Source organism: Canis lupus, chromosome 29, assembly GCF_048164855.1.
Source record: "Canis lupus baileyi chromosome 29, mCanLup2.hap1, whole genome shotgun sequence".
Classification (NCBI taxonomy): domain Eukaryota; kingdom Metazoa; phylum Chordata; class Mammalia; order Carnivora; family Canidae; genus Canis; species Canis lupus.
The window spans coordinates 25,945,567-25,970,752 of NC_132866.1; the positions used below are offsets into that span (position 1 = coordinate 25,945,567).

The window sequence follows — 25,186 nt, forward strand, 5'->3', positions numbered from 1 at the left end:
CATTTCATATTCACAAAGAAAGTTGTACGATGGAAGCTTGTTAACTCTGGAACAGAGAATAAACTGTCCGGCCCACCTCACCTGACACAATTAGGCCCTCAGTTATATGTCAAATTACCATAAGCAGCTCCAGCACTCTGGTTCCCTCCTGAGAGCGCCCCTGCCAGGCTCCACGTGCCCTCCTTGGCTTCTGCTTGTAATGAATTAAATATATAAGTCAGATTCCTAGATTAGGCCAGAGATCTGCCATTGTTTGAACGATCATGGGGGGAAAGCCCTCACTTATAACTTTGCTGAAAATGTGCTAATTCTAGTCCTCCAACAGCCCACAACCTCAAAAGCCTCCAGGGGTCAGTAAACTTGACCAGATAGGGAGGGTGGCAAACAGACTAAAGGGACACACTCTGTGTGAAGGGGAAGCCATCACTCACTCTGGCCCTGGCAACCATGCAGAAATGCAGGGCTCATGTGGCCAACATTTCTATTTTTCCAATAGAAGTCAGAAATTTATATTCTATGTAAAATCTTCTGATTTATAAATGTGGGCAACTAATTCGAACAATTTTAAAAGCATCTAGGTCCATAAATCTCTTTCTAAGCCCAGAAGGGAAAGTAGACTATACCAAGTTCAATACCTTTCTTTGTTACAGATGGGGAAGGTAAACCACAAAATGGACACATGATTTTCCTATGGCCATGTAACTAGTTTGGCAGCAGAGCCAGACCCAGAAAGAATACTCCTTGCTCTCTCCTGCATCACTTCTCATTCCACAAACAAGAAGAGGCTGTAGGTCTGTTTAGGTCTGGCTTAAGATGCACCCAGAACAGTATCGATTTACTATTGTGTTTTACTCTCTCAGGCTTCTGGATCATGTGCATGAGGCAGGGTACTATCATGAGGCAGTGGAGTAGCATTAGGGCAGAACATTTTTGTGCCAAATTGATTTTTCCCTCACCTGGAGCAATACCACAGCTACGTGGCTCTGCTCCATGAAAGGAGGGGCTAGCCTGTTCCCATTGGGGAAGGGGATTGGTACGGTCATCAGTCCAAGACAAGCAAGGCTCACTCAGCAGGAGAAGATTAAGCACAAAACTTACATTCACATAACACTCCCATTAGCCTCAGTGGGAGCTGTGCTTGCAGAAGTTGCAGAGTCAGCAGTCGAATTGAGACTGGAATGAGGCAGTAAAGCTCAAGTCATAGGTTATTATTAGGATTGTACAATCCCAGCTCCATATTTGCAAAAGAGTTCATTTTTATTATCTAGCGAGATCTCCCTCTACTGACTCTTCCAGCAGGGTCTTCAAAAGGACCCTTGTTTAGACCTCAATTGTGCAGTGTGTGCAGTTGAAGAAACTTGGCAAATCTCAGAAGTTAGGACAGGTGCCAACAAAGTTTAGAAAATAGGCTTAGCTGTTTGGGTCCTGCTGGTTCACAGGGTTCAGCATATTTGATCATTAGTGATCTGGGCCTAGGACAGTGCCAGGTGGCACACAGTAGGTACTTAATAATAGTTGGTGAATAAATGAAAGACTGGATGGATAGCTTCACATTCCTTGCCAGGCTCACGTAGCAGGCCTCTCAACTTAGTAAGGCAGAATGAATCACTCCTTTGCTGCTTCCTAGGAGCCATCCAAGGAAAGGCCAAGAATCAATAAGAGAAGCAGGCTCTGCTGCTGTCTTGGCACAGAGCCATACCCTTTCCAGCCCTGTGTAGCTGGAGATTGGATTGGGGGTGGGATCCTGCTTAAGCTGCCGCTGGGCTCCCTCCAGTAGGTAAGCTGAAAAGCCTCTGCAGGCTTACCTGATTTTTTAAAAAATAAATATTTACTTATTTATTTTAGAGATAGAAAAAGAGCATAAGAGGGGGCAGAGCAGAGGGAGAGAGAAAATCCAGAAGTAGACTCCTTGGCTGAGCGAGCATTGGGCCTGACCCAGGGCTCCATCCCAGGACCCTGAGATCATGACCTGAGTCAAAATCAAGAGCCAACCACCCAACCGACTGAGCCAGCCAGGCGCCCCACCATTATCTTTTAAAAAGTGTTTGTAACTACAGAAGAATTAAGCACCTGTTTCTGTGGCTCTGCTGTCATGAAGTGTAATGTTAAAATGTAGGAAATGATTGCCAAAGGTTAACAAGTAACCTAGGTGGTAGGTAAATAGGCAGTCCCTACAATGTTTTAAACTTTTCTGCATATTTGAAAATGGTTGTGGGCAGCCCTGGTGGCTCAGCGGTTTAGCGCCGCCTTCGGCCCGGGGTGTGATCCTGGAGTCCCGGGATCAAGTACCGCGTTGGGTTCCCTGCATGGAGCCTGCTTCTCCCTCTGCCTGTGTCTCTGCCTCTCTCTCTCTCTCCCCCTCTGTGTGTGTGTCTGCCATGAATTAAAAAAAAAAAAAAAAAAAATCTTAAAAAAAAAAAGAAACTGGTTGTAATACAATGTTGGGGGGAAAGCTGCCTGATGTCAAAGAGCTACAGGCAGCTTCAAACCATGCTGACAGCAAAAGAAACATTGGTCTTCAGCTGTCCTGACGTCACATGTTGGTAGCAACCATATAGATCTAAACTAATAACAATTTAAACCATGTGTCACCTGCCCTTTCAAAGAACTCCATGCAAATGAGTAAATTAAGGCACAGAGATGTTAAATAATTTTCTCAAGGCCAAAATGCCAAGTGGAAAAGAACTATCAAGTTTGGCATTAGCCGGGGAATCCCTGGGTGGCTCAGCGGTTTAGCGCCTGCCAGGGCGCGATTCTGGAGTCCCGGAATCGAGTCCTGCGTCAGGCTCCCAGCATGGAGCCTGCTTCTCCATCCTCCTGTGTCTCTGCCTCTCTCTCTCTCTCTATGTCTGTCATAAATAAATAAATAAATCTTAAAAAAAAAATGTTTGGCATCAGCCTTCTGCTCATCATTCAACACAGCCTCTCTCGCTTAAAGGAAAGGTAACCTCTGTGATAAGGGACGTACATTCCTAGTTGTCTATCTCACCTATTTTGAATATTTAAATAATCATGTATGGCATTTTTCTGGACAAAACACATCTACTTCATTTTATATTAATAGATATTTTGTCTAGATTCTAGACCAAATACAATTCTTATGATGTATATATTTTTTTTCAATTTTTATTTATTTAGGATAGTCAGAGAGAGAGAGAGAGAGAGAGAGAGAGAGGCAGAGACACAGGCCGAGGGAGAAGCAGGCTCCATGCACCGGGAGCCCGACGTGGGATTCGATCCCGGGTCTCCAGGATCGCGCCCTGGGCCAAAGGCAGGCGCCAAACCGCTGCGCCACTCAGGGATCCCTGATGTATATTTTTGTTGGAAAATAATATATAAAGTATGTTATCCTTTGGAAAAACACAACATGAATATCTACATTCCAGTTTAAACTCATCCCTCAACATCTTTTGGGGGAACTGAGAATTCAGAATGACAAATGATTGCCTAAAACCTCCTCCCTCTAAATTTAGAAAAGCCTAATAAACCAAATAACCAGAACTCTTTCTTTCCATCCTTTCCCCTCTGGCAGGACCACCTTCTGCTTATGGATGGTGAAATATGCTTAATCCCACCTGTCCTACCTATACCATTCTAACTAATGCTGTCACTGAAATAGGTTATCCCTGGGTAGATAATGAACTCTAGAACCACCAAAGCACTGTTTAGAATCAAGGTCACAGAGATGAATAGAACTTAAAAGATATCACTCAGTCCTCTCCTTAGACTGTAGTAGTAAGTCAGGTCCTATGGATGAACCCAGTCAGAAATCTGAGAATTTCTCAATTTTTAACAGCTTTATTAAAAGAGGACTTTGGACTATATAATCCATTCCAACATTCTATGAGGCATTACAATGTTTTATAAATGTTCTCATACCCCTAATAAAATATCTCTTGGGTCATGTCAGCTCCCCCTCTTGTTTTTTTGCACTGAGGTCAGACCAATTGGTTGGGATTTTTCTCATTAAAACTCTTCATTGGGGGGTGGGGGGGATAAAAAAAATAAAACTCTTCATCACTTGAAGGCTGTTATTAAAGAACTGATCAGCTCCTGATGACAAGGACCATGACTTATATAAACTTACACCTTTCTATGTCCCCCTGACAAAGCCTTCAAATGTAATTGGACTTAAATGAAATAATGTTCTCATTTCAAATGATAACATCATCCTGAAACATTCCTCAATCTCATTCTTTAACCATGGAAGCTAGAACTAAATCTAATACTTCCCTAAAAGTTTAAGCAGGACACATTATAAAGGAAAAGAAAAGGGGCAACCCCGGTAGTTCAGCGGTTTCGCACCACCTTCAGCCCAGGGCCTCATCCTGGAGACCTGGGATCAAGTCCCATGTCGGGCTCCCTGCATGGAGCCTGCTTCTCCCTCTGCCTGTGTCTCTGCCTCTGTGTGTGTGTGTGTGTGTGTGTCTCATGAATAAGTAAATAAAATCCTTAAAAAAAAAATAAAATAAAGGAAAAGAAAACCCACCGTGTTTACCTCTCCTACCCCTCTTTAAAAATTAATCACTCTTTTCCTACTGGGTGTTGTTCTGTATGTTGGTAAATTGAACACCAATAAAAAATAAATGTATTATAAAAAAAAAGAAAAAGAAAAAAATTAATCACTCTTTTCCTGATCAGATTAGGATTTACTACAGAGAATCACTATGTTGTCATTCTTTATGATCCAATGAGGTCAAAGAGATTCATTATTCACTTGTTTTCTTCATTCAATTGCAAAAAAAAAAAAAAAAAAAAAAAGTGTTTGATTTAGACCAGTTACCTTGATAGCACTCCTACCAAATATGATTTGGCAATTTGGGGGGGCATGATTAGCATAATTTCAGTAGGAGCTTTGTTTTATGAACAAACATGGTGAAAGTCCAAAAGGTGCTATGCAGGTCAAAAGGAAGATGTTTTTCTTGAAACCCTCTGCCAACTGTCATTCTCTTTGGCCAAGCCTGAAGACGGCCTCCCAGTTCCACAGCTGACCACTAAGTGGCACCAGAACTTTGAATTAGCAAAGAGAGAAAAACCTACTTAACCAGCCTTTAGGTCATTTGCTATGAACCTTCAATTAAAACCTTCTAAAAATAATTATTTTTTTATCAATGATCTACAATATAGTGACTTTTCACTATGTATTCTTTATTATGGTCTGTGCTGTGGGAGAGAGTAGATTTAAAAGACATATGTAAGTCCTTAGCCTCCTGCCCCTTTCTTCCAGTCAGCTGTAAGTTATGCCACAGCAGCCTCCAGCAACATCAGGGGAACATCTGGACTTCATACTGTCAGACTGTCCTGCAAGCATGAATGGATCTGTGATGATACCCTGTCAAAAAGGAAACCAAAATGAAAGGACAAATTAAAGGTGTTTTGATGTACCCCAACACTCATAGTTCAGTTTGACTGAGGTTGGCTTACCTGGAAGGTAGATAAAATGTTATAATTCCATGGAATCTTTGGGAGTCAGCTATCAAGGTGGCTATCTCGTCCTGAAACTTCTAATTAAGTTTTTACTACATTTTTAAAAGATTTTGTTTATTCATGAGAGACACAAAGAGAGAAGCAGAGACATAGGCAGAGGGAGAAGTGGGCTCCCTGTGGGAGCCAAAAGCAAATGCTCAACCACTGAGCCACCAGGTCCCTGCCCCCCCCCCATGTTTTTACTACTTTCAAGGTAAAATTCATTTAAAGCTTCTTAAAGGTGGTCCCTAGGGGAAAGTTTATTTGGTTACATTTTGTTTTATGGGAGTCCTATGTGTACATGCTCTTTACCCTTCTGGCATTGAATACCAAAATGTTGAATGCTAAATACCAAATCTTTCCTTCCCTTACTCTCATCTCCAGAAATATGTATGCAAGACAAGAAGGCAAGTCCTAGACACCAGGGCCATCGTTAGCAATTGTTGATGTTCAGATGTTGAAATTGCCAACAATGGCCAGCAAGCTCTCAGGGCAGAGTGACTGGAATTTTCAGAAGACAAGACGGCAGACTTTATTTTTCCTCCTTTCACCTCCAAATGAGATATTCCAACGGCAACACCAAGGGGGCCAGAGACCAACCAGGCACAAAACAAAGGCAGCAAATCAAAAGCATGGACAAGCCACCTCAAATAATGATGATGAATTCATTAAACATAAATGTACTCTCTTACACTTGATCGTTGGTCACTGCAAATAGAAGGTAGGACAATACAGGCATGGGCCCTACATTCATAAAGGACAGTCTAGGGCAGCCTGGGTGGCTCAGCAGTTTGGTGCCGCCTTCAGCCTAGGGCCTGATCCTGGAGACCCCGGATCGAGTCCCACATCGGGCTCCCTGCATGGGGCCTGCTTCTCCCTCTGCCCGTGTCTCTGCCTCTCTCTTTCTCTCTCTCTGTCTCTCATGAATAAATAAATAAAATCTTTAAAAAAAAAAAGGACAGTCTATGGACCACTCCCTTTGGTGAAGGAACCTCCCTGGCCCTCAGTTTTCACCTTTCTAGAATGAAGACGCCTGCCTGGGTCTGGGCTCCCAGAACAGGTAAGCTAGCATCCAGCAGGGGATCTCCACGCCTGGTAGAGGCCTAGCTATGCTTGTTGCTGCTGCCATGCCCTCCTGTTCATTCTTTCCTCTTCTCGCTACATTGGAATTTCTGGTCAGAAAAGTTAGCCTCTCCTCCTTTTCACCCAGGAAAATGATTTTCCGCTCTTCTTGCCATCCCAAGTTCTCTCTATGAACAGGAGATAGTGACATCAGTATTTCTTTCTAATGTACACTCTCAGTTCTAAAAGATCCCAAGACTTAAAGGGAATAAAAGGTGAGATACTTTGATAAACTGTACTTTCCAGCACCAACATCCTGTGATTCTGTGAAAAGTCTAGATACAGAGAGGCAGGACAGCATACTAGGTAAGACTATCAGCTCTAAAATCCAACATGGGTTCAAATTCACTGCTTTCTAGCTGTGTGACCTTGGATTAGTACATTAATCTCTCTAAGTCTTAGATTCTTCATCTGTAAAATGAGGATGATAAAGGGTTATTGTGAGGACAAAATGACTGAACATCTTACCCATTCAGTAAAGGCTGGTCCTCTATATTATTCCTAGTGTTGCTCACCTTGTTATTACCACCACTATGAACTGCAGCAAGACAGTGTGTACCACAATCCTGGTACTGCAGTGTTTTACTAATGTAATCCTTTGTTGTTATTGTTATTGTTGGCTACGTGCCCAGTGTGGAGCCCAATACGGAGCCTGAACCCACAACCCTGAGATAAAGACCTGAGCTGAGATAAAGAGCCCCATGCTCACCTGACTGAGCCACCCAGGTGCCCCTAATGTAATTCCTTTAATAGCAAGATACACTTTCCTTGTCAAGATTAAAAGAGAAGAAGGAAGAGGATGAGGAAGAGGAGAAGAGGAGAAGAGGAGGAGGAGGGGAAGTGGGAAGAGGAAGAGAAAAGGCAGGTGGAAGAGGACAAAAGAAAGAAAAGAAGGGCTCTAGAAAGCAGTCATCACTGAGTCAAACCACAGTAAGCAGCATTCTTCTGTGGTTGCAGCTGTCAGAAAGACGCAAGTGCCAGCAACCCCCACATGCTGCCTGCCTGTACTGTGCTCTAGGTCTTTATCGGAAAGGTCTTCCATAAAAAAGATATGAATGTCCTCCTCCAACTACACAAGGTTATATTTCTAGGACACGCAGCTGTCTCATTCTTTAAATCTTCCTTCACTGTCAATGATTGCCTTTTCAAAACCTTGGAACTGATCTAAAGACATTGGCACATCAGCAGGCCGAAAGAAATAAGGCAGATGAGAGAGGAGACAGTTGGGATAAACTAGTTCAAGTACATGGCACATTACCATTGGTATCTAAGGTCAAGAGTTCTCCTGTGTGCCCCCAGTGCACACTAAGAGAGAGGTCAAGGAAAGCCAGGCTGGAAGAACGGGGTCTTTGCAGAAGCCAGCCCGATTAATGGTTTTTGTTTTTTTCTTTTTCAGAGTACACTGGAAGTGTTGTGGTTGGAGGAAACACTCCCTTTACTTGTAACAGTAATCTGCTGACTGCTTTTCTAATGAGGATTCAGGAAACTAGGTTCCAGGAGAATTCGAATGGTGAAAACATTTCAAAATACACATTGATTCTCCCCAGCAAGGTTTTGTTATCAGTGAACTTCCCAGAGTTTCAAAATACCAATAACACATTTGTGAAAGGTTTAATAGACTGAAAGTCCAAAGTCAAATTTCTCTACTTTCCAAAAAGGCATCTTCTTGGAAAAACAGAAAAGAAACAAAACAGAATGCTCAAGAATTTCATAAAGCAAAACCTGTCAATCACTCTTCAGCTCTAGAGGTGGCTTCTATACTTAGCTTGGGCTTGATTCATGCTAGTAATGGTGGCCAAATAAGAATACATTCAGGTTTTTGGCTCCAGAATTCCTGTCTCTTGCGTTCAATTAAATTTTCCCAGCTACAAATTTACAGTTTTGGAGAGTGATCTCTAAATAAACTTTAAAGACTGCTTATAATGTAACAGATGGAGGAGAAAAAGGCATAACAGTTACTTGTGTATCAATGTATGCTCAATGTATCCAAAGTTACTATAAAACCCAAGCAAGAGAAAGCAAAAATTCATGGCAAAAGATTAGAGAATCTCTGAGCCCAGGAGAAAGGGTGTGTGGGAGAATGATAAATCCTAGAACACAGTTCCAAGTGACCAAGAATCTTAGTACAAATCCACAACTGTAACTACTTCTATTTCTTGAGTTTGCATTATGTGCCAGGCATCAGGCTAACATCAGGCATACATCATTTCCACTGATCCTCACAACCTGAGGGAAAAAGTGATTATCACCTTCCTGTTACACATGGGGAGACAGAGGGTGCAGGGAGGTTAGGTAAGGTACCCAAGATCACACATGCCTGATAGAGCCAAGATCTAAACCTAGTCTATCTGATTGCAAGGCCTGTGTACTTAAACCCCATGCTCTGCCACTATCCTGCCGTGGCAGCATCAGTGTCTTCTTTTCTGGGGCTTCCAAAATTCAGTGCCTTGAGACACAGTATTGGTATGACTTTGGTGAATGCTGTGAGTTGTCAGCCAAAAGAAACTTGAAACCCATCACTAAGCCTCTTCTAAATACAATATTATAAATTAACGAATGGATCAATGAAACAATTGTGATAGCATGAATACAGTGAAATGATTAAATATATAAGAGAGAAAGGCAAAGAAAGATACTACTGTCTAGTATAATTACCTATCTGCCTTCTTCATAGGGTAGTTGTGGAGATGACATGAGATAAATCGCAATAAAATGCTTTAAAAAATACTATACCAATATTTCAGATACTAGAATAATTTCAAAAATGAAACCAAAATATTTTAGAAAATGATCATTTTTGAATATAGGGGTATCCTGGCTCAGATATACATTCAAGAAATTAAGATATGATAAAAATCAGCTTTTCAAAATAGTGGAGAATTGATTTAATAAATGAAGAGGAAAATTTGAACTAGTTAATATTTGGAGAAATAGTCACACTGTACCTCAACATTTATGCTAAAATAAATTCCAGATGGTTAAAAAATTTTAATGTGAAAAGCAAAGCCTTGAAAGTGCTAGAAGAATCTGCATGACCTTGGATTAAGCAATGGATTCTTAGCTATAACATCCAAAAGCACAAGCAACCAAAAAAGAAAAATGCAACTTCACCAAAATTAAAAACTTTTGTGCATCAAAGGACACTTCCCAGAGAGTGAAAAGACAACACACAGGGCACCTGGGTGGCTCAGTGGTTGAGTGTCTCTTTGCCTTTGGCTCAGGTCATGATCCCAGAGTCCTGGGATCGAGTCCCACGTCAGGCTCCCCAGAGGGAGCCTGCTTCTCCCTCTGCCTATGTCTCTGCCTCTCTCTCTGTAACTCTCATGAATAAATAAATAAAATCTTTAAAAAATAAAAATAATTTTTAAAAAAGAAAAGACAACACACAGAATGTGAGAAAGTTTTGGCAGTCATATATCTCATAAGAGTCTAGTATCCAGAATATATAAAGAACTCTCACAGCTCAACAATAAAAAGACAACCCAATTAAAACATGGGCAAAGGAGTCTGGGTGGCTCAGTCGATTAAGTGTGTCCAACTCTTGATTTTGGCCCCGGTCATGATCTCAAGGTTGTAAGATCGAGTTCTGTGTCAGGCTCTGTGCTGGGCATGGAGCTTCCTTAAGGTTCTCTCTGTTTCCCTCTCTCTCTGCTCCTCCTCCCTCCCTCTCCCTCTATCTAAAAAAAAAAAAAAAAAAAAAAAAGGGTAAAGAATTTGAATAGACATTTCCCCAAAGAAAATATACAGATGGTCAACAAACATGTGAGAAGATGGTTAACATCACTAGTCACTGGGGAAATGCAAATCCAAACTACAATGAAGGCACTACTTCGCACTGACTAGGATGGCTGCAATCAAAACTAAAAAGAAAATAAAGTGTTGGCAAAGATGTAGAGAAACTGGAAACCTATACACTGCTGGTAGGAACTTAAAATGGTGCAGCCACTATGGAAAACAGTTTGGTTAGTCTTCAAAAAGTTAGATGTAGAATTACCATATGACCCAACAATCCACTACTAGATATAGACCCCAAAGAATTGAAAACAAGTACTCAAACAAGTACATGATTTACATGTACAGGTATGTTCACAGTAATACTACTCGCAAGAGCCAAGAGTAGAAAGAACCGAGCAGCCTGGGTGGCTCAACGGTTTAGCACTGCCTTTAGCCCACAGTGTGATCCTGGAGTCCCGGAATTGAGTCCTACATAGGGCTACCTGCATGGAGCCTTCTTCTCCCTCTGCCTGCGTCTCTGCCTCTCATGAATAAATAAATAAAATCTTTTAAAAAAAAAAGAGTAGAAAGAATCTAATTATCTATCAACTGATGAATGAATAAACAAATGTGGTATATCCATGCAATGGAATATTATTCAGACATGAAAATGAATGAAGTACTGATACATGGATAAACCTTGAAAACGTTATGTTAGGTAAAAAGATCCAGACACAAAAGGCCATATAGTGTATGATTCCACTTATATAAAATATCCACAATAGTGGATATTATAATCCAGAGACAGAAAGCTAATTATTGCCAGCTTCTCCCAGGGGGAGAAGAGATAGCAGAAAGACTGCTTAATGGATATGGGATTTCTATTTGGGGCAACAAAAGTTTTCTGGAACTAGATAGTACAACTTTGTAAATGTACTAAAAGTTACTAAATTGTACATGTGATTAAAAATGTGAATTTAAAAAAAATAAAAATAAAAAAATGTGAATTTTATGTTATATGAATTTTATCTCAAAATGTCTAAAGTACTAAAAGAAAATATAGGTGGGGCACCTGGCTGGCTCAGTCAGTGGAGCATGTAACTCTTGATCTTGAGGTTGTGAGTTCAAGCCCCAGGTTGTGTGTACAGATTACCTAAAAATAAAACCTATTAAAAAAATTAAAAGAAGGGAATCTCTGGGTGGCTCAGTGGTTTAGGGCCTGCCTTTGGCCCAGGGCATGATTCTGGAGTCCTGGGATTGAGTCCTGCATCAGGCTTCCTGCATGGAGCCTGCTTCTCCCTCTGCCTGTGTCTCTACCTCTCACTCTCTCTGTGTCTCTCTTGAATAAATAAATAAAATAAAATAAAAAGAATTAAAAGAAAATATAGGTAAATTCATAATGTTCACACAGAGCAAGTCTTTCTAATCATAACATAAGAGGCAGAAACCATGAAGGAAATGACTACATAAAAATTGAAAATGTGTATTCAGGAAAAATAAGCAAATAAAAAGATGACATGCTAAGAAAAAATATTCACAATATATAATAGACAATTTTTTATAGAATAATTTAAAAAGGCAAATACCACTCTAAGAGCAGATGGTTAAAGGAATTATATAGGAAGTTCAAAATGGATGAAAACATAACTGGCCAACAAATATACCAAAAGATTCAATCAATATATGCAAAATAAAACAACACATTAGTTTCTGCCCATTAGACAAAAAAAGGTTTTATTTTTTTAAAGATTTTATTATTTATGTATTTATTCACGGGAGACACAGAAACAGAGGGAGAGACACAGGCAGAGGGAGAAGCAGACTCCCCAAGAGGAGCCCAGTGTGGAACTTGAACCCAGAACCCAGAGATCAAGCCCTGAGCCAAAGGTAGATGCTCAACCACTGAGTCACCCAGGCGTCCCAAGAAAAGTTTTTTAAAAATAATAACCAATATTAGTAAGAGAGCAGGGAAAAGGTATTATCATATATTGCAAGTAGGCATGTAGACTGGTACAGTCTTTCTGTAGCGCAATTCAATTATCTTAATTTAGACTTACAATTATTTGAGGGGCACCTGAGTGGCTCAGTCAGTTAAGCATCTGCCTTCAGCTCAGATCATGGTCCTTGGGGTCCTAGGACTGAGTCTCCGTGTCAGGCTCCCTGCTCAGCAGGGACTCTGCTTCTCCCTCTCCCTCTGCCCCTCCTCCTGCTTGTGCTCTCTCTCCTTCTCTCTCTCAAATAAATAAATAAAATCTTTTTAAAAATTATTTTTTAAAAAACTTACAAATATTTGAATAAATTTTTCCAAGGTAGCTCTTAATCTTTTTTTGTATCTGGACTCCTTTAAGAATCTAATGAAAGTGGGCACCTGGGTGGCTCAGTGGTTGAGCATCAGTCTTCAGCTCAGGTTATGATCCGGGGAACCTGGGATCAAGTCCTGCATCAGGCTCCCCGCAGGAAGCTTGCTTCTCCCTCTGCCTGTGTCTCTGCCTTTCTCTGTGTCTCTCATGAATAAATAAATGAAATCTTAACAGAAAAAAAAATCTGATGAAAGTAATAGACACTCTCTTGAGAAAATACATACACACACATATAATTTTAAGGGGTTCATGGATGCCCTGAAGTCCATTCATAGGTGCACCAAGTTAAGAGTCTCTGGCTTACTGTCCAGATTGGAAAAATAAAGTTATGAAATTAATTCAAGTTATTTTGTAGACATAAATATGCTAGAAATTATCAATAGTGGCCAACTAAAGGAAAAATGATTTGTTTCTTGCTTTAGCAGTCTGTGGCAAGGTATGGGTTGAAAGCCAAACAAACCTTTGATTCTAAAGCAGAACAGCCACTACATGTTGGCAGCGTCTCTCCAATTGGTCTGATCAGAAAATCTTTGGCAAATCGTGAATTTTTCAAGATAGCTGCTGTTTCTTTATCCACTTCAATGATTTCACCTTCCTGAAGGGTAGTAGGAAAAAAACACATATTAAGAAATGCCACTTTAGGGACACCTGGGTGAATCAATCACTTAAGCCTCTTTGCCTTTGGCTCAGGTCATGATCTCAGGGTCTTGGGATGGAGCACCCACCTGAGGGCTCCCTAATCAGTGGGGAGCCTGCTTCTCCCCCTTCCTCTGCCTCTTTCCTCCCTGGCTTGTATACTGTCTCTGTCTCTCTCTCAAATAAATAAATAAAATCTTTAAAAAAAGAAAGAAATGCCACTTGAATCTCAATAAAAGAAAAACATGCAAAGATTTTACTAAGGAGTGATATTTCAGGATAAAAGACTATACCTGAGGATCCCTGGGTGGCTCGGCAGTTTAGCACCTGCCTTCGGCCCAGGGAGTGGTCCTGGAGTCCCAGGATCAAGTCCCATCGGGCTCCCTGTATGGAGCCTGCTTCTCCCTCTCCCTGTGTCTCTACCTCCTCTCTCTCTCTCCCTCTCTCTCTCTCTCTCTGTGTCTCTCATGAATAAATAAATAAAATCTTTTTTTAAAAAAAGACTATACCTTCTGACACAATATTTTCTTATATTCAGATCTTGCTGCTATTTCATGCTTATTACAAAATGGAATTGACCAGTGTCATAATCAGTTTTTCTTTGGTAGCAAAGAAAAAAGAAAAAAAAAGGGGGGGGGATACTCATTGCTCCTGTATTCCATTACTCCTCAGAGACAGATGTAGAAAACCATTGTTATCTGGGTTTCACTTTATTCGCATTAAAATGAGGTTTTAAATTAAAGTCATCATTTCTAAATAAATAAATAAATAAATAAATAAATAAATAAATAAATAAATAAATAAATAAAGTAATCATTTCTAATGTGTATTCTGGTGAGTCTCAGGGTGCCTGGGGGGTTATAAAGGGCCCATGCCTTGGGAACCAGGAGTGAGCACAGGAGATTCTGGGCTATCTAATCCCTGTTCCCTTCAGATAAGCTCTGCTTTCATCCCTTCATATATATACTGGAGTTATGTAAAGCAATGTATGACACACGGTAAGTATTTTTTTTTAAGATCTTATTTATTTATTCATGAGAGACAGAGAGAGAGAGAGAGAGAGAGAGAGAGGCAGAGACACAGGCAGAGGGAGAAGCAGGCTCCATGCAGGGAGCCTGATGTGGGACTTTATCTGGGGTCTCCAGGATCACACCCTGGGCTGAAGGCAGGCGCTAAACCGCTGAGCCACCAGGGCTGCCCGACACAGGGTAAGTATTGGTTTCTTAAATAAAATTTTGCTATAAAAAAGAATCTATTAAAAATTTTTTTTTTTTTTTTTTTGAGAGCCACTGTATTAGAGCAATGAGTTCAAAGGCCCTTCCCACTTTGATTCTGTGACTCTACAGAAGCAGGCAGGACACCAAGGGGCAGTGCATCAGTGAAAAAGCATTAACAACTCCACTGCACCAAGGGGTAGTTAAGAAACTTGAAGATGCTATTTGAACCCAAAAAATCAGGGGTGGAAAACAGTAAATCCTTCTAACTTTGGAACAAATCATGACTGCATCTTCTATTTACTGAGTTCCCAGTATGTACCAATGTTCTGCTATATTATTGCTAATCTTTATTAAGATTTTATTTTTTAAGTAATATCTACACCCAATGTGGGGCTCAAACTTACAACCCTGAGATGTAGAGTCACATGCTCTACTGACTGAGCAAGCCAAGTACCCCTGTGTTATTGCTAATCTTATAGAAATTCTACACAGTAGGTGTTATCACCCCTACTCTTGCAGTAGAGCAAACTATATCTCAAAGAAGGACTTATTCAAGTTTACCCGAGTAATAAATAATAGAGCCAGAATTTGAACCCAGGTATCTGATTCCAAAGCCTGTACTTTTCCATTTTGAGAAAATAAAGCCTGCTCTGCAAAGAGTAGTAGAAATAGCACTGTGTTGTCATTAAACACTAACAGTTCCTTAATTCTATGATACAAGTGAACCACTGAAATACTGTTGCACAATACTTCTTTTCTTTTCCATCCTGCTTTTCTGTAATTCCACTAATCTGATGTCCGAAGGATGCTTCCTGTAAAAATTTTTCTTAAGGGGATGCTTGGGTGGCTGAGTTGGTTAAGCATCTGCCTTCGGCTCAGGTCATGATCCCAGGGTTCTGGGATCGAGCCTCACATCAGGTGCCTTGCTCAGCAGGGAGCCGGCTTCTCCTCTACCGCTCCCCCTGCTTCTGCTCTCTCTCTCCCACTCTGTCAAATAAATAAATGAAAATCTTAAAAAAAAAAAAAAAACTTTCTTAGGTGTGATAGTGATATTGTGATTATGTAGGAGAATATTTTATTCTTAGGAAATGCATCCTGAAATATTAAGGGTAAAATGTCATGACGCCTGCAACTTACTTTTAATGGTTCCGTGAAAGTATACATACACACCCATGCGCATCCCAAAAGAAGAAAACTGAGAAGCAATGAAAGGTTAAGAAAAGGTAATTGGAGCAAGGGTAAGAGTTCTAGAATGTCCGAAGTCATGGAAATGTTTATTTACCTTAAATGTGAAATTTGCATCAAATATTAGTTCTTTCTCATGTCCTGTGATTCCTCCATTGTAAATCACTTGGCATCTCTCGGCTGGCCCTGTCTTAGGGAGTTTGAAGAGGCGAAATGTTGCAGAAACAAAGCGACAGTCACCTAAAACAGAATTTACCCATGGATCAGCTCCAGCACCCAAATGGCTATTGGTTTGCTTAGCAGATGAAGAGCATATGTATCATAAAGGTGATTTTCTTCTTTGCAGCCATCAGTTATCTTTCTGGGCAGTTCACTTTATTTACTGAATAACTTTGAAGTGCTTTATTAAATACCAAACTTTGGGAGGTTGCTATTAAGCAGAAGACAAGATGGGTGATGACCCAGATGACCCAAAGTCTCCTTCAAATGAGACTCACTCAGTACACACTTGTTAATCACCACATGTGAACCATTCAGGGAGCAATTTTAACAATCCCCACTGCTATTTCTTACCAATCACTCTTTCCAATTCCTTGTTTTGAACTGTAATGAGATTGGCAGTGACTAAACGTGGAGGGCAGAAACCAATTTTTTGGGCAAGGACGGCAAGGTCCTTCCAGTACAAAGCACCACCGAGACACTCACCTAAAAAAAAGAAAAATCACAGGCTAATCAACTAGGCTTTCAAGAAATTACTCTTTTTTTTTTAAAGAAATTACTCTTCTATAAAATTGATTAGGAACGGTATTATTAGTTGGGGCACCTAGCTGTCAAAAAAGCATGAGGCTCTTGACCTCAAAGTTATGAGTTTGAGTCCCATGTTGGGTATAGAGATTATTTAAATAAGCAAACTTAAAAAAAGGATATGGTATTAGTTAAAACATAAACCCTAAAAATAGAAAAAGGACCTGAGTGCCCCCAATATCTAGAAAGTCACAGTTAAAATGCAACATGCTAGCTAATGGCCCCCTGGAAACCATTCTTCAAGACAGTCACTAATGTACTGGTTCCACCAACCTGTGATCATATTCTGGATGGATTAAGTCACATTCTGAAAAGCACTATGCTATGTGAGTAAAAAAATATAAAGGATAATTTACACAGTTGTCTATTAGCTCCAGATTATCATAAATGATCTGCTACTAGAATGATTACTACTAATATTCATAAGGCATTTTATAGTTTTTTTAACTTATTACATCAACACATTAGAAACAACCCAAATGATTACCCATAGAGAAATTGTCAAAGTACACAACTGTACAATACAGTTGTAGGATACATACATTTAAAACATATTTTTAAACGTTTTAGGCTTAGGAAATATCCCAAATACAGTTAGAATACTAAATTCTATATGTAGCATGCTCCTAATTATATTATACATACATACACACACATACACACATAGACACCCTAAAAGGATATATACTAAAATGTTAGAGATTATTGCTAGGTTACACGATAAGCAGTAATTTTTTTTCTTTTTGTATTTTCCAACATTTTAGCAATATTCACTTATTATTGTATGATAAGAAAAAGTTAACATCACTTATTTTTAAAGTAAGAACTGTTTTTTTTAAAAAATGGGATTCTTCTTTTCTTTTCTTTCCTTTTTTTTTTTTTTTTAATAATCTCTATACCTAACCTGTGCTTGAACTCACAACCCTGAGATCAAAAGTTCAAGAGTTACATGCTCCCCCCACCGAGCTAACAAGGTGCCCCTAAAAGTAAGAACTTTGGATTTCATAGTCAGACTGACTACACGCATGCATTCATCTCAACTTCCAGAGACTCCGTTAAAATGACAATAACGGAAAAAACAACACAATAACACTGAGGACAGAAGGGGACGAAGGGGCTTCAGTCTGAGAACAGTTGCCATACTATGGGTTTCAAAGTATTTTTCATATCCACTATCTCATTTAATCTTCATAATAGCCCAGTAAAATGTAGATATTAATATCTACATTTGGATATTATAATAATATAATAATTTGGAAAACAATGACTTAAAAGAGACTAAATTGTCCAAGGTCATACCACTCTTGAGTGGCTGAGGAGCAAGGAGATAGAAGCCTCTCCCACTTAGTCCCATGTGTTCCTCTATCACGAAGGATATCAGCAGACCCCAGAGCTCTGTATGTGAACAAGTATCTGCCTTAAAACAAAACAAAGCACACCTACCCCATAAAATTTTGTGTGTCCTGATTTCTTCTGGCAATTCAAGGCTAGCATAGACGTCACTGAAATACAGCTCCCCTCCATGCTGAAACAGCAGTATTAGTCCAAACAAGGTTAAAGATGACATTAGTCCAGATAGCAAAGAAAGGAATGAGGAGATAAAATCAATTTTAAAAACCAACAGAAGTACTGAGGTGATCCCTTGTGAACAAATCATAGCTGCTTCCCTATTTACAAGCAATAGCTGCGTGTCAAGATTTTCTTTCAGCGCTCTACCCAACACACAATAAAATGGCTTTCCAAGAGTGTTTCTCTCCTAAATAAAGATGCTGGGGTGCTTAAAATTTTAGCCATTCTGAACCAAATGCAATCCCAGGCAGTTGTATAACTAACAGAAATAAAAAGCATTCCTAAATTCTTCTCCTTTAAAAATTATATAACTTTTATAATGTTATTTATTTTTATAATAATATTTTTTAAATGTCCTTAGGATCTCAGACATATGAGTGATTAGGAATTTTAAGATTGTATTTAGCAAAAAAGGGGTGGGGGCACTCAGGTGGCTCAGTCAATTAAGCATCTACCTTCATTCAGGTCATGATTTCAGGGTCCTGGGATGGAGCCTCACATCAGACTCTGCTCTCAGCAGGGAGTCTGCTTCTCCCTCTCCCTCTGCCTACCTCTCCACCTACTTGTGCCCGCTCTCTTGCTCTCTCAGTCAAATAAATAAATAAATAAAAATTTAAAAAGACAGTATATAGCTAGTTTCAAGGGCTCAGAGTCTAGATTGTACAATAATGTCTCTACCTTTTAGAAGTTACATCTTAATGAAGATAGCAAGCTGGTCCATGACATATTAAATAAGACATTATTAAATCTTTTCTATATATTGTCTTTTGATCTCTATGACAGCTCTGTAAACCCAAAATCTCAGAATCTCCTATCTTCTGTCACAAAGATGCACATCTCATGATATATGTAGAGGGTATGGAGCTCCTGCACGTCTTCCTTTTAGAAAGCAGTTAATGTAATAGTTGTATCATCTTTAACTTCCCAAAGATCTGAAATCCTGATAGAGATGAAATAAGCAGCTCTGAGAAACACTATATACAAGCTAGAAGAGTATATCCATAGGAATCTTTATAGTCAGTCCAAAAGTCCCTGCAGTTCCACAGATGCTATTTCTGACCATGTGCAGCAGGGGACAGGAGGAGAGACAGCAATAAGGCAAATACTTTACATGTTCAATGACAATCATGACTCTCAGATTTACTACCTTTTATGACAGGAGAGGAGAAAGACTCCATGTCTGGGGCATTCTTGCCATGCCCCTTTTTGTCATCCTTTTTTTAATGTAGGGAATAAGTTACCAGAGTTTGAGTTCTCAGCTCAAGGGGGAAAGAACAGAACAGATTCCATCTGCTCTTACTGATTTTTTTTTTTTAATTTTCTTACTGACATTTAAAGACCATTTGTCTCCCTCTTCCCTCACCTTTAGCACTCGGTACACCTCCTGCAGCACTGCTTGCTTATCTGGTACAAGGTTAATGACACAATTTGATCTAAAAAAGAACTGATGGAATGTCAGACAAATTTGCACACTACTCAGAGCTCCTCAAATCCTTTAGTCCCTAAAGATCTCTTCCATCATTTCCCAAAGCTATATCATTCTTCCTGCCTCCCTCCTCTCTTCCCCACACTCAACTTTTCCCCCAAAAAGGGAGATGGACAAAGTGTTTAAAATTGCAATAAATTGGGACGCTGGGGTGGCTCAGGGGTTGAGCGTCTGCCCTCGGCTCAGGATCAAGTTCCACATCAGGCTCCCTGCAAGGAGCCTCTGCCTACGTCTCTGCCTCCCCTCTGTGTCTCTCATGAATAAATAAAATCTTTAAAAAAAATAATAAAATAGGGATGCTTGGGTGGCTCAGTGGTTGGACGCCTGCCTTCGGCTCAGGTCGTAATCCCGGGATCCAGGATCGAGTGCTGCATCGGGCTCCCTGTGAGGAACCTGCTTCTCCCTCTGCCTGTGTCTCTGACTCTCTCTCTTCTGTGTCTCTCATGAATAAATAAATAAATCTTTAAAAAAATAAAATAAAAACCCAATATATTGTTAGCCATATTGAGCGTGCAGGAAAAAAAAATCAGGCACGCTTATTTGTTTCTGCCCTGAGAGTCACCATGCAACAGCACAAAACCTGCAGCAAGATGCCTATTGCACCACGCACTGTTTATGTCACAGGTAAATTGGCGAAATTCCTCCAAGGAAGCTTTATTAAGGCTGTCACCTGGGCATGATTTGACAACAACTCCAAGAAAAAGAAGAAACACAGACTCCTATACTTTGCTGTGACAATAATACTAAAGATAACACATCGGTGTGTGTTCTATGAGCAGACTCAGTGGTCCTGCTCTTCTTCTGGGCTCATCCGTTTATGGTTAAGTTTACAATTGGTTCTCTCCTGGGCTAGTGTGTTCTGAGGCCCTTGGGCTACAAGCGCCCGAGAGCAACTCCCTCCCTTTATCAAGTCAAGAGTAACACCCCAAATGAGAGTCAGTACAGCGAAGAGTGGTGACATTTGTGTTCAACAGGAAATGGGCTATATTCACAAAAATGAGGGTGTAGACCTACATAACTATATCATAACTCTCATCCTTGATTCCAATCTCCTCCAATTTCTCTATGTAGCCATGTAGAAAAGTCACATTGGGGGTCTGGAAGCCATATTTTTCCATGTGATATTCAATATACTTCTTAGCCACTTCTACCTAAAAACACAAAAACAAAAAATATTTATACTTATATATAAATTTGATAATCATTTTTTAAAAATATGGTACTTCTGGGGACACCTGGGTGGCTCAGTAGTTGAGCGTCTGCCTTTGACTCAGGGCGTGATCCGAGGATCCAAGATCGAGTCCCACATGGGGCTCCTGCAGAGAGCCTGCCTCTCCTTAATAAATAAATAAAATCTTTAAAAAATATATGCTACTTTTTTACTAAAAATTTCCTATTACTAATGGAATATTAGTAATATATTTTTGGATAAGTGTACAAGGTTCCTCTGGGCATGTAGGACATTACATGGGAAATGTAATGTCTGGGAAAACTCAATGAGGGATAAACTCCCACTTGATACATGGATTTTTGTTGTTGTTGTTGTTAATTAAGTAGGCTCCACACCCAGCGAGGGGCTTGAACTCATGACCCTGACAGCAAGCATTGCATGCTCTCCTGCCTGCGTCAACCAAGTGTCCCTTGATGTATGGATTTTGCTTGAATAAACTCTTCACTCAGTAACAAAATCCATCAAGATAGGTGGCAGAGGAAGGGAAAAATCAGATTCCAATGGGTGATTATGATATTCCTATGTCAGGTCAAACCTCTGACTCTGTTCTCCCAGAAGGGCTCCTAGTTGTCAAAGTTCTCAGGCTTCGGGGACAGGAAACCCTAGTGGCACAAATGAGTTTTGTATTGAGTAGCCCTCTTAGATTATCCTCAAAGACTCACAAAGGAAACAACTTCATCTCTAAAAGAATGCCTTTGAGAATTTCTTCCTTATTGTCCTCCAAATCACTGCCTCACCTGACTTTCTGTCATGTCTATCCCAGTGACATGTCCTGTCTCACCAACCAGCTGACTAAGTGCATAGCAATCTCTGCCACTTCCACTGCCCAGGTCCAAAATCCAGCAGTTCTCCAGACACTCAGGGATGACCAGACCACAGCCGTAATACCTGGGAAATAGAAAACACATACATATATACATATTTTTTCCCCTAGAGACTAGAATATGTGGAATCCCTACATCTTACAAATCCTTCCTTCCCACCTCCCTCCTTCCTGTCTGTCCCTCCTTGCTTCCATCATTTACTGGATTTCCATTTAGGTGTTCAGTTTCCCTCACTAAACTGGAAGCTCCATGAAAACTGGGACTCTGCTTTGTTTACCATTGTTACCAAGGTTGGGCATTGTACCAGGTACTAAGACAAATAAGCCATTTACAATATTTGTTGAATAAATATATTTAGTTAGGCATTAGCTGAACATCTACTACAGGTCCAGAACTTCTGTCCCCTGGGGGTATTTACCTGGGGAGGCAACCCATGAGCACAGAAAACACTTCCCATGATTTACTGCATTGGCAGTAAATGCTATAGTGGTTTAGGGAAGAGGGTGCTCAAGGATAGAAATGGCCTCACAAACCAGGTAGGTGATCAGTGAAGTGTCGAAGGCAGAAAGGAGAGGGAAGGTGTTCCAGATCAATAATTGCATGTGAGGCAGGAGGAAGGGAAAGAGCTGGCTGGAACAGTTAGTGCATCAGAAGGAACTGGGGTTGGCTAGGAAGAGGGGACCAAACTGCACAGCCTCGACAATCCAAGGTGTATAAACGTATCCTGAGTAAAGGGGGATGGGGTTGGGGGTTTTAAACAGAGCTGTAAGATGATCAGAGCTGTGCTTTACTAGTTTTACAATAGACAAGGCAAACCAGATGGATTGGAGGAAATGGATTAATTAATTAATTCCCTAGTGACCACATTACTATCTTTTGAAAAAGCTGCTGTCTGGGATGCCTGGGTGGCTCTGTCTTTGGCTCAGGGCGTCATCCCAGTCTGGGTATGGAGTCCTACATTCGGCTCCCTGGGTGGAGCCTGCTTCTTCCTCTGCCTATGTCTCTGCCTCTCTCTGTGCATCTCTCATGAATAAATAAATAAATATATTAATAAAAAAAAAAAGTTGCTCTCTAGAGTCTTCGTGATTGGGGGGGGGGGGGGCGGGGCTGGCACAGGGCACTCTACCTCAAGGTTACTTCTTCATGTACATTCCTCAAGGCTTCCTGGATGTGCCTGGGGACCAGCCTGGCTGTAGTGACACAGGCACTGGTCTGGAGGTCCCCTGATTTCTTCAGCACCTGCCCGTAGTAGGTCTGACCAGAGGCCATGGGCAGGGTGGAGGTGGGGAGAGAGAAGAGCTGGAGATGGTCTCCACAGGGTGAAGGGTGAAGGCTTCCATGCCCACCACCACCCCCATCCCCACCCATGCAGGCCTGGTGAGGCTTCCCACCCCCCCACCCCCCCCCGCAAAAGCTCTAAGCCCAAACTCTGCCCTGCACCCCATCCTGTCCCCTCCCTGATGCTGAGGGGAAGGGCACAGGCCGCCTGGGCTCCCAAAGGCCTAGTGCTCCCACTCAGCCGAGGCTCCTCCTTGGCCATTCACGGCTCTCCTGCCGCACCTGCACGTCCTTCCAGATCTCAGCGTCGCGGGAGGCGGCCACTGCCAAGAGGAGAAAAGGAAACTGAAAGGCGAAGGTGCTGAGCACCTGCAAGGGGAAAGGGCTTGCGCTAAGACAAGGCGGGGCGGGGGGGGGGGGGGAAGGGAGGGTTAGGGGGCGGGCTGGGAGCCCCGGAGGTGGTTCTTGGTGGGGGCCGGTGACTGCAGGACCTGCCTTGAGGAGCTGCACGGGGAGGCCCGGCAGGGAGGCGGGGGCACTCACTGTCTCCTCGGCCTCCGGATTCCAGGATTTGGGTACACCTGCAGCCAGCTCCCCAGGCCCCGCGCTCCGGAGGCCCCGCCCCGGGCCAGGCGGGCCGGATGTCCTGCGGGGCGGGCTCGCGGGGGGTGGGGCGCCCGGGGCTCCAGGCCGCTGCACCTGCTGGCTCGCGAGGCGGGCACCTGCCGCCGGGAGCCTCCCCGCAGTCGCCCACCTGCCCCCACAGGCCGCTCTGCTCCTGCTGGGCCGTGTCATCTCTCTCTTTAGTCTTTCCAACCAGAAAGAGGCTATTACTATTCATTAGTGTATCTTCCTTTATCGCTCCGCTGTGGTTTTCATCTTATAAACCTATTTGCACTTAAATGCAGACCCATATGACTTTTACCCCCTTTGGGAATGCAATTATCTTCTCTCAATTTTTTAAAATTGAAGTCTAGTTGACATATAATGTTACAGAAGCCTCAGGTGACATAGTGATTCCATAATTCCATACGATACACAACGCTCACCACAAGCCTAGCTGCCAACTGCCACCAGTTATTACATTATTGACTATACTCCCTATGCTGTGCTTTTTTTTTTTTTAAGATTTTATTTATTTATTCATGATAGACAGAGAGAGAGAGAGGCAGAGACACAGGCAGAGGGAGAAGCAGGCTCTATGCCGGGAGGATGCGGGACTCGATCCCGGGACTCCAGAACCACGCCCCGGGCCAAAGGCAGGCGCCAAACTGCTGAGCCACCCAGGGATCCCCTATGCTGTGCTTTTTAATCCCCATGAATTATTCATCTTACAACTGTAAGATTGTACTTCTTAATCCTCTTCACCGATTTTGCCCATCCCTGCCTCGGCAACCACCAGTTTGTATTTATCAGTTTTTTATTATTTTTTTTAGATCCTATATATTAATTGTATGACATTTGCCCTTCCCTGCCTGACTTATTTCACATGGCATTATACGCCTTTGGTCCATCATGTTGTCCTAAATAACAAGATCTCATTCTTTTTTATAGCTGTGTAATATTCCACTATATAAATATGGAATTACATATTATTGTGTGTGTGTGTGTGTATACACACATATATACACACCACTTCTTTATCCATTCATTTACTGATGGACACTTAGTTGCTTCCATATCTTGGCTAATGTAAATAATGCTGCAACAAACAAAGGGGTGCATAAAACTTTTAAATTAGTTTTCAGGTTTTTTGGGTAAATACTCAGCAATGGAATTACTAGATCACATGGAATTCTATTTTTCACTTTCTGAGGATCCCCCATACTGCTTTCCACAGTGAGTGCACCAGTTTGCATTCACACCAACAGTGGGAGGGTTTCCTTTTGTCCACATCTTCGCCAACACTTGTTATTTCTTGTCCTTTTGAGATCAGTCATTTTGACTGGTGGTATCTTATTATGGTTCTGAATTGCATTTATCTGATGAGCGATCATGCACATGTTTTCACATCTGTTGGCCAGATGCATATCTTCTTTGGAGAAATGTCTGTTCAGGTCCTCTGCCCATTTTTTAAACAGAATATTCTCAATCTATTTTTAAAGTCAGGTTTATTGAAATATAATTTACATTCAGTAAAATTCAACTTTCTCTAGTGTACAGTTCTGTGAATTCTGACAAACGTACACGTGACAGTTAAGACCCTCTCATACTAAAAAATTTCTTTATGCCCCTTTGTAGGAAATCCCAATCCCCTCCCCTACCAGCTCCTAAACCACCACAGATCTATTCTA

The 25,186-nt window shown here is 41.3% G+C and overlaps 1 protein-coding gene across 2 annotated transcripts; it reads right to left on the reverse strand.

The window, feature by feature from the left end:
- Positions 1–5,127: 5,127 nt before the first annotated feature.
- On the reverse strand, positions 5,128–23,748 carry AS3MT (arsenite methyltransferase). Of its 2 annotated transcripts, none has more exons than XM_072805501.1 (11): positions 23,436–23,748; positions 23,175–23,215; positions 22,741–22,868; positions 21,528–21,678; positions 20,574–20,710; positions 19,437–19,506; positions 17,948–18,029; positions 16,274–16,405; positions 15,798–15,940; positions 13,123–13,257; positions 5,128–5,332 (listed from the first exon to the last, which is right to left on the reverse strand). In XM_072805501.1, the coding sequence occupies exons 1-11, from the start codon at positions 23,731–23,733 to the stop codon at positions 5,228–5,230; spliced, it is 1,422 nt and encodes a 473-aa protein (XP_072661602.1). In that variant the 5' UTR covers positions 23,734–23,748; the 3' UTR covers positions 5,128–5,227. The 2 variants fall into 2 exon arrangements, with proteins under 2 accessions (XP_072661602.1, XP_072661601.1); XM_072805500.1 differs by having other exon boundaries at positions 23,388–23,748.
- Positions 23,749–25,186: the final 1,438 nt, after the last annotated feature.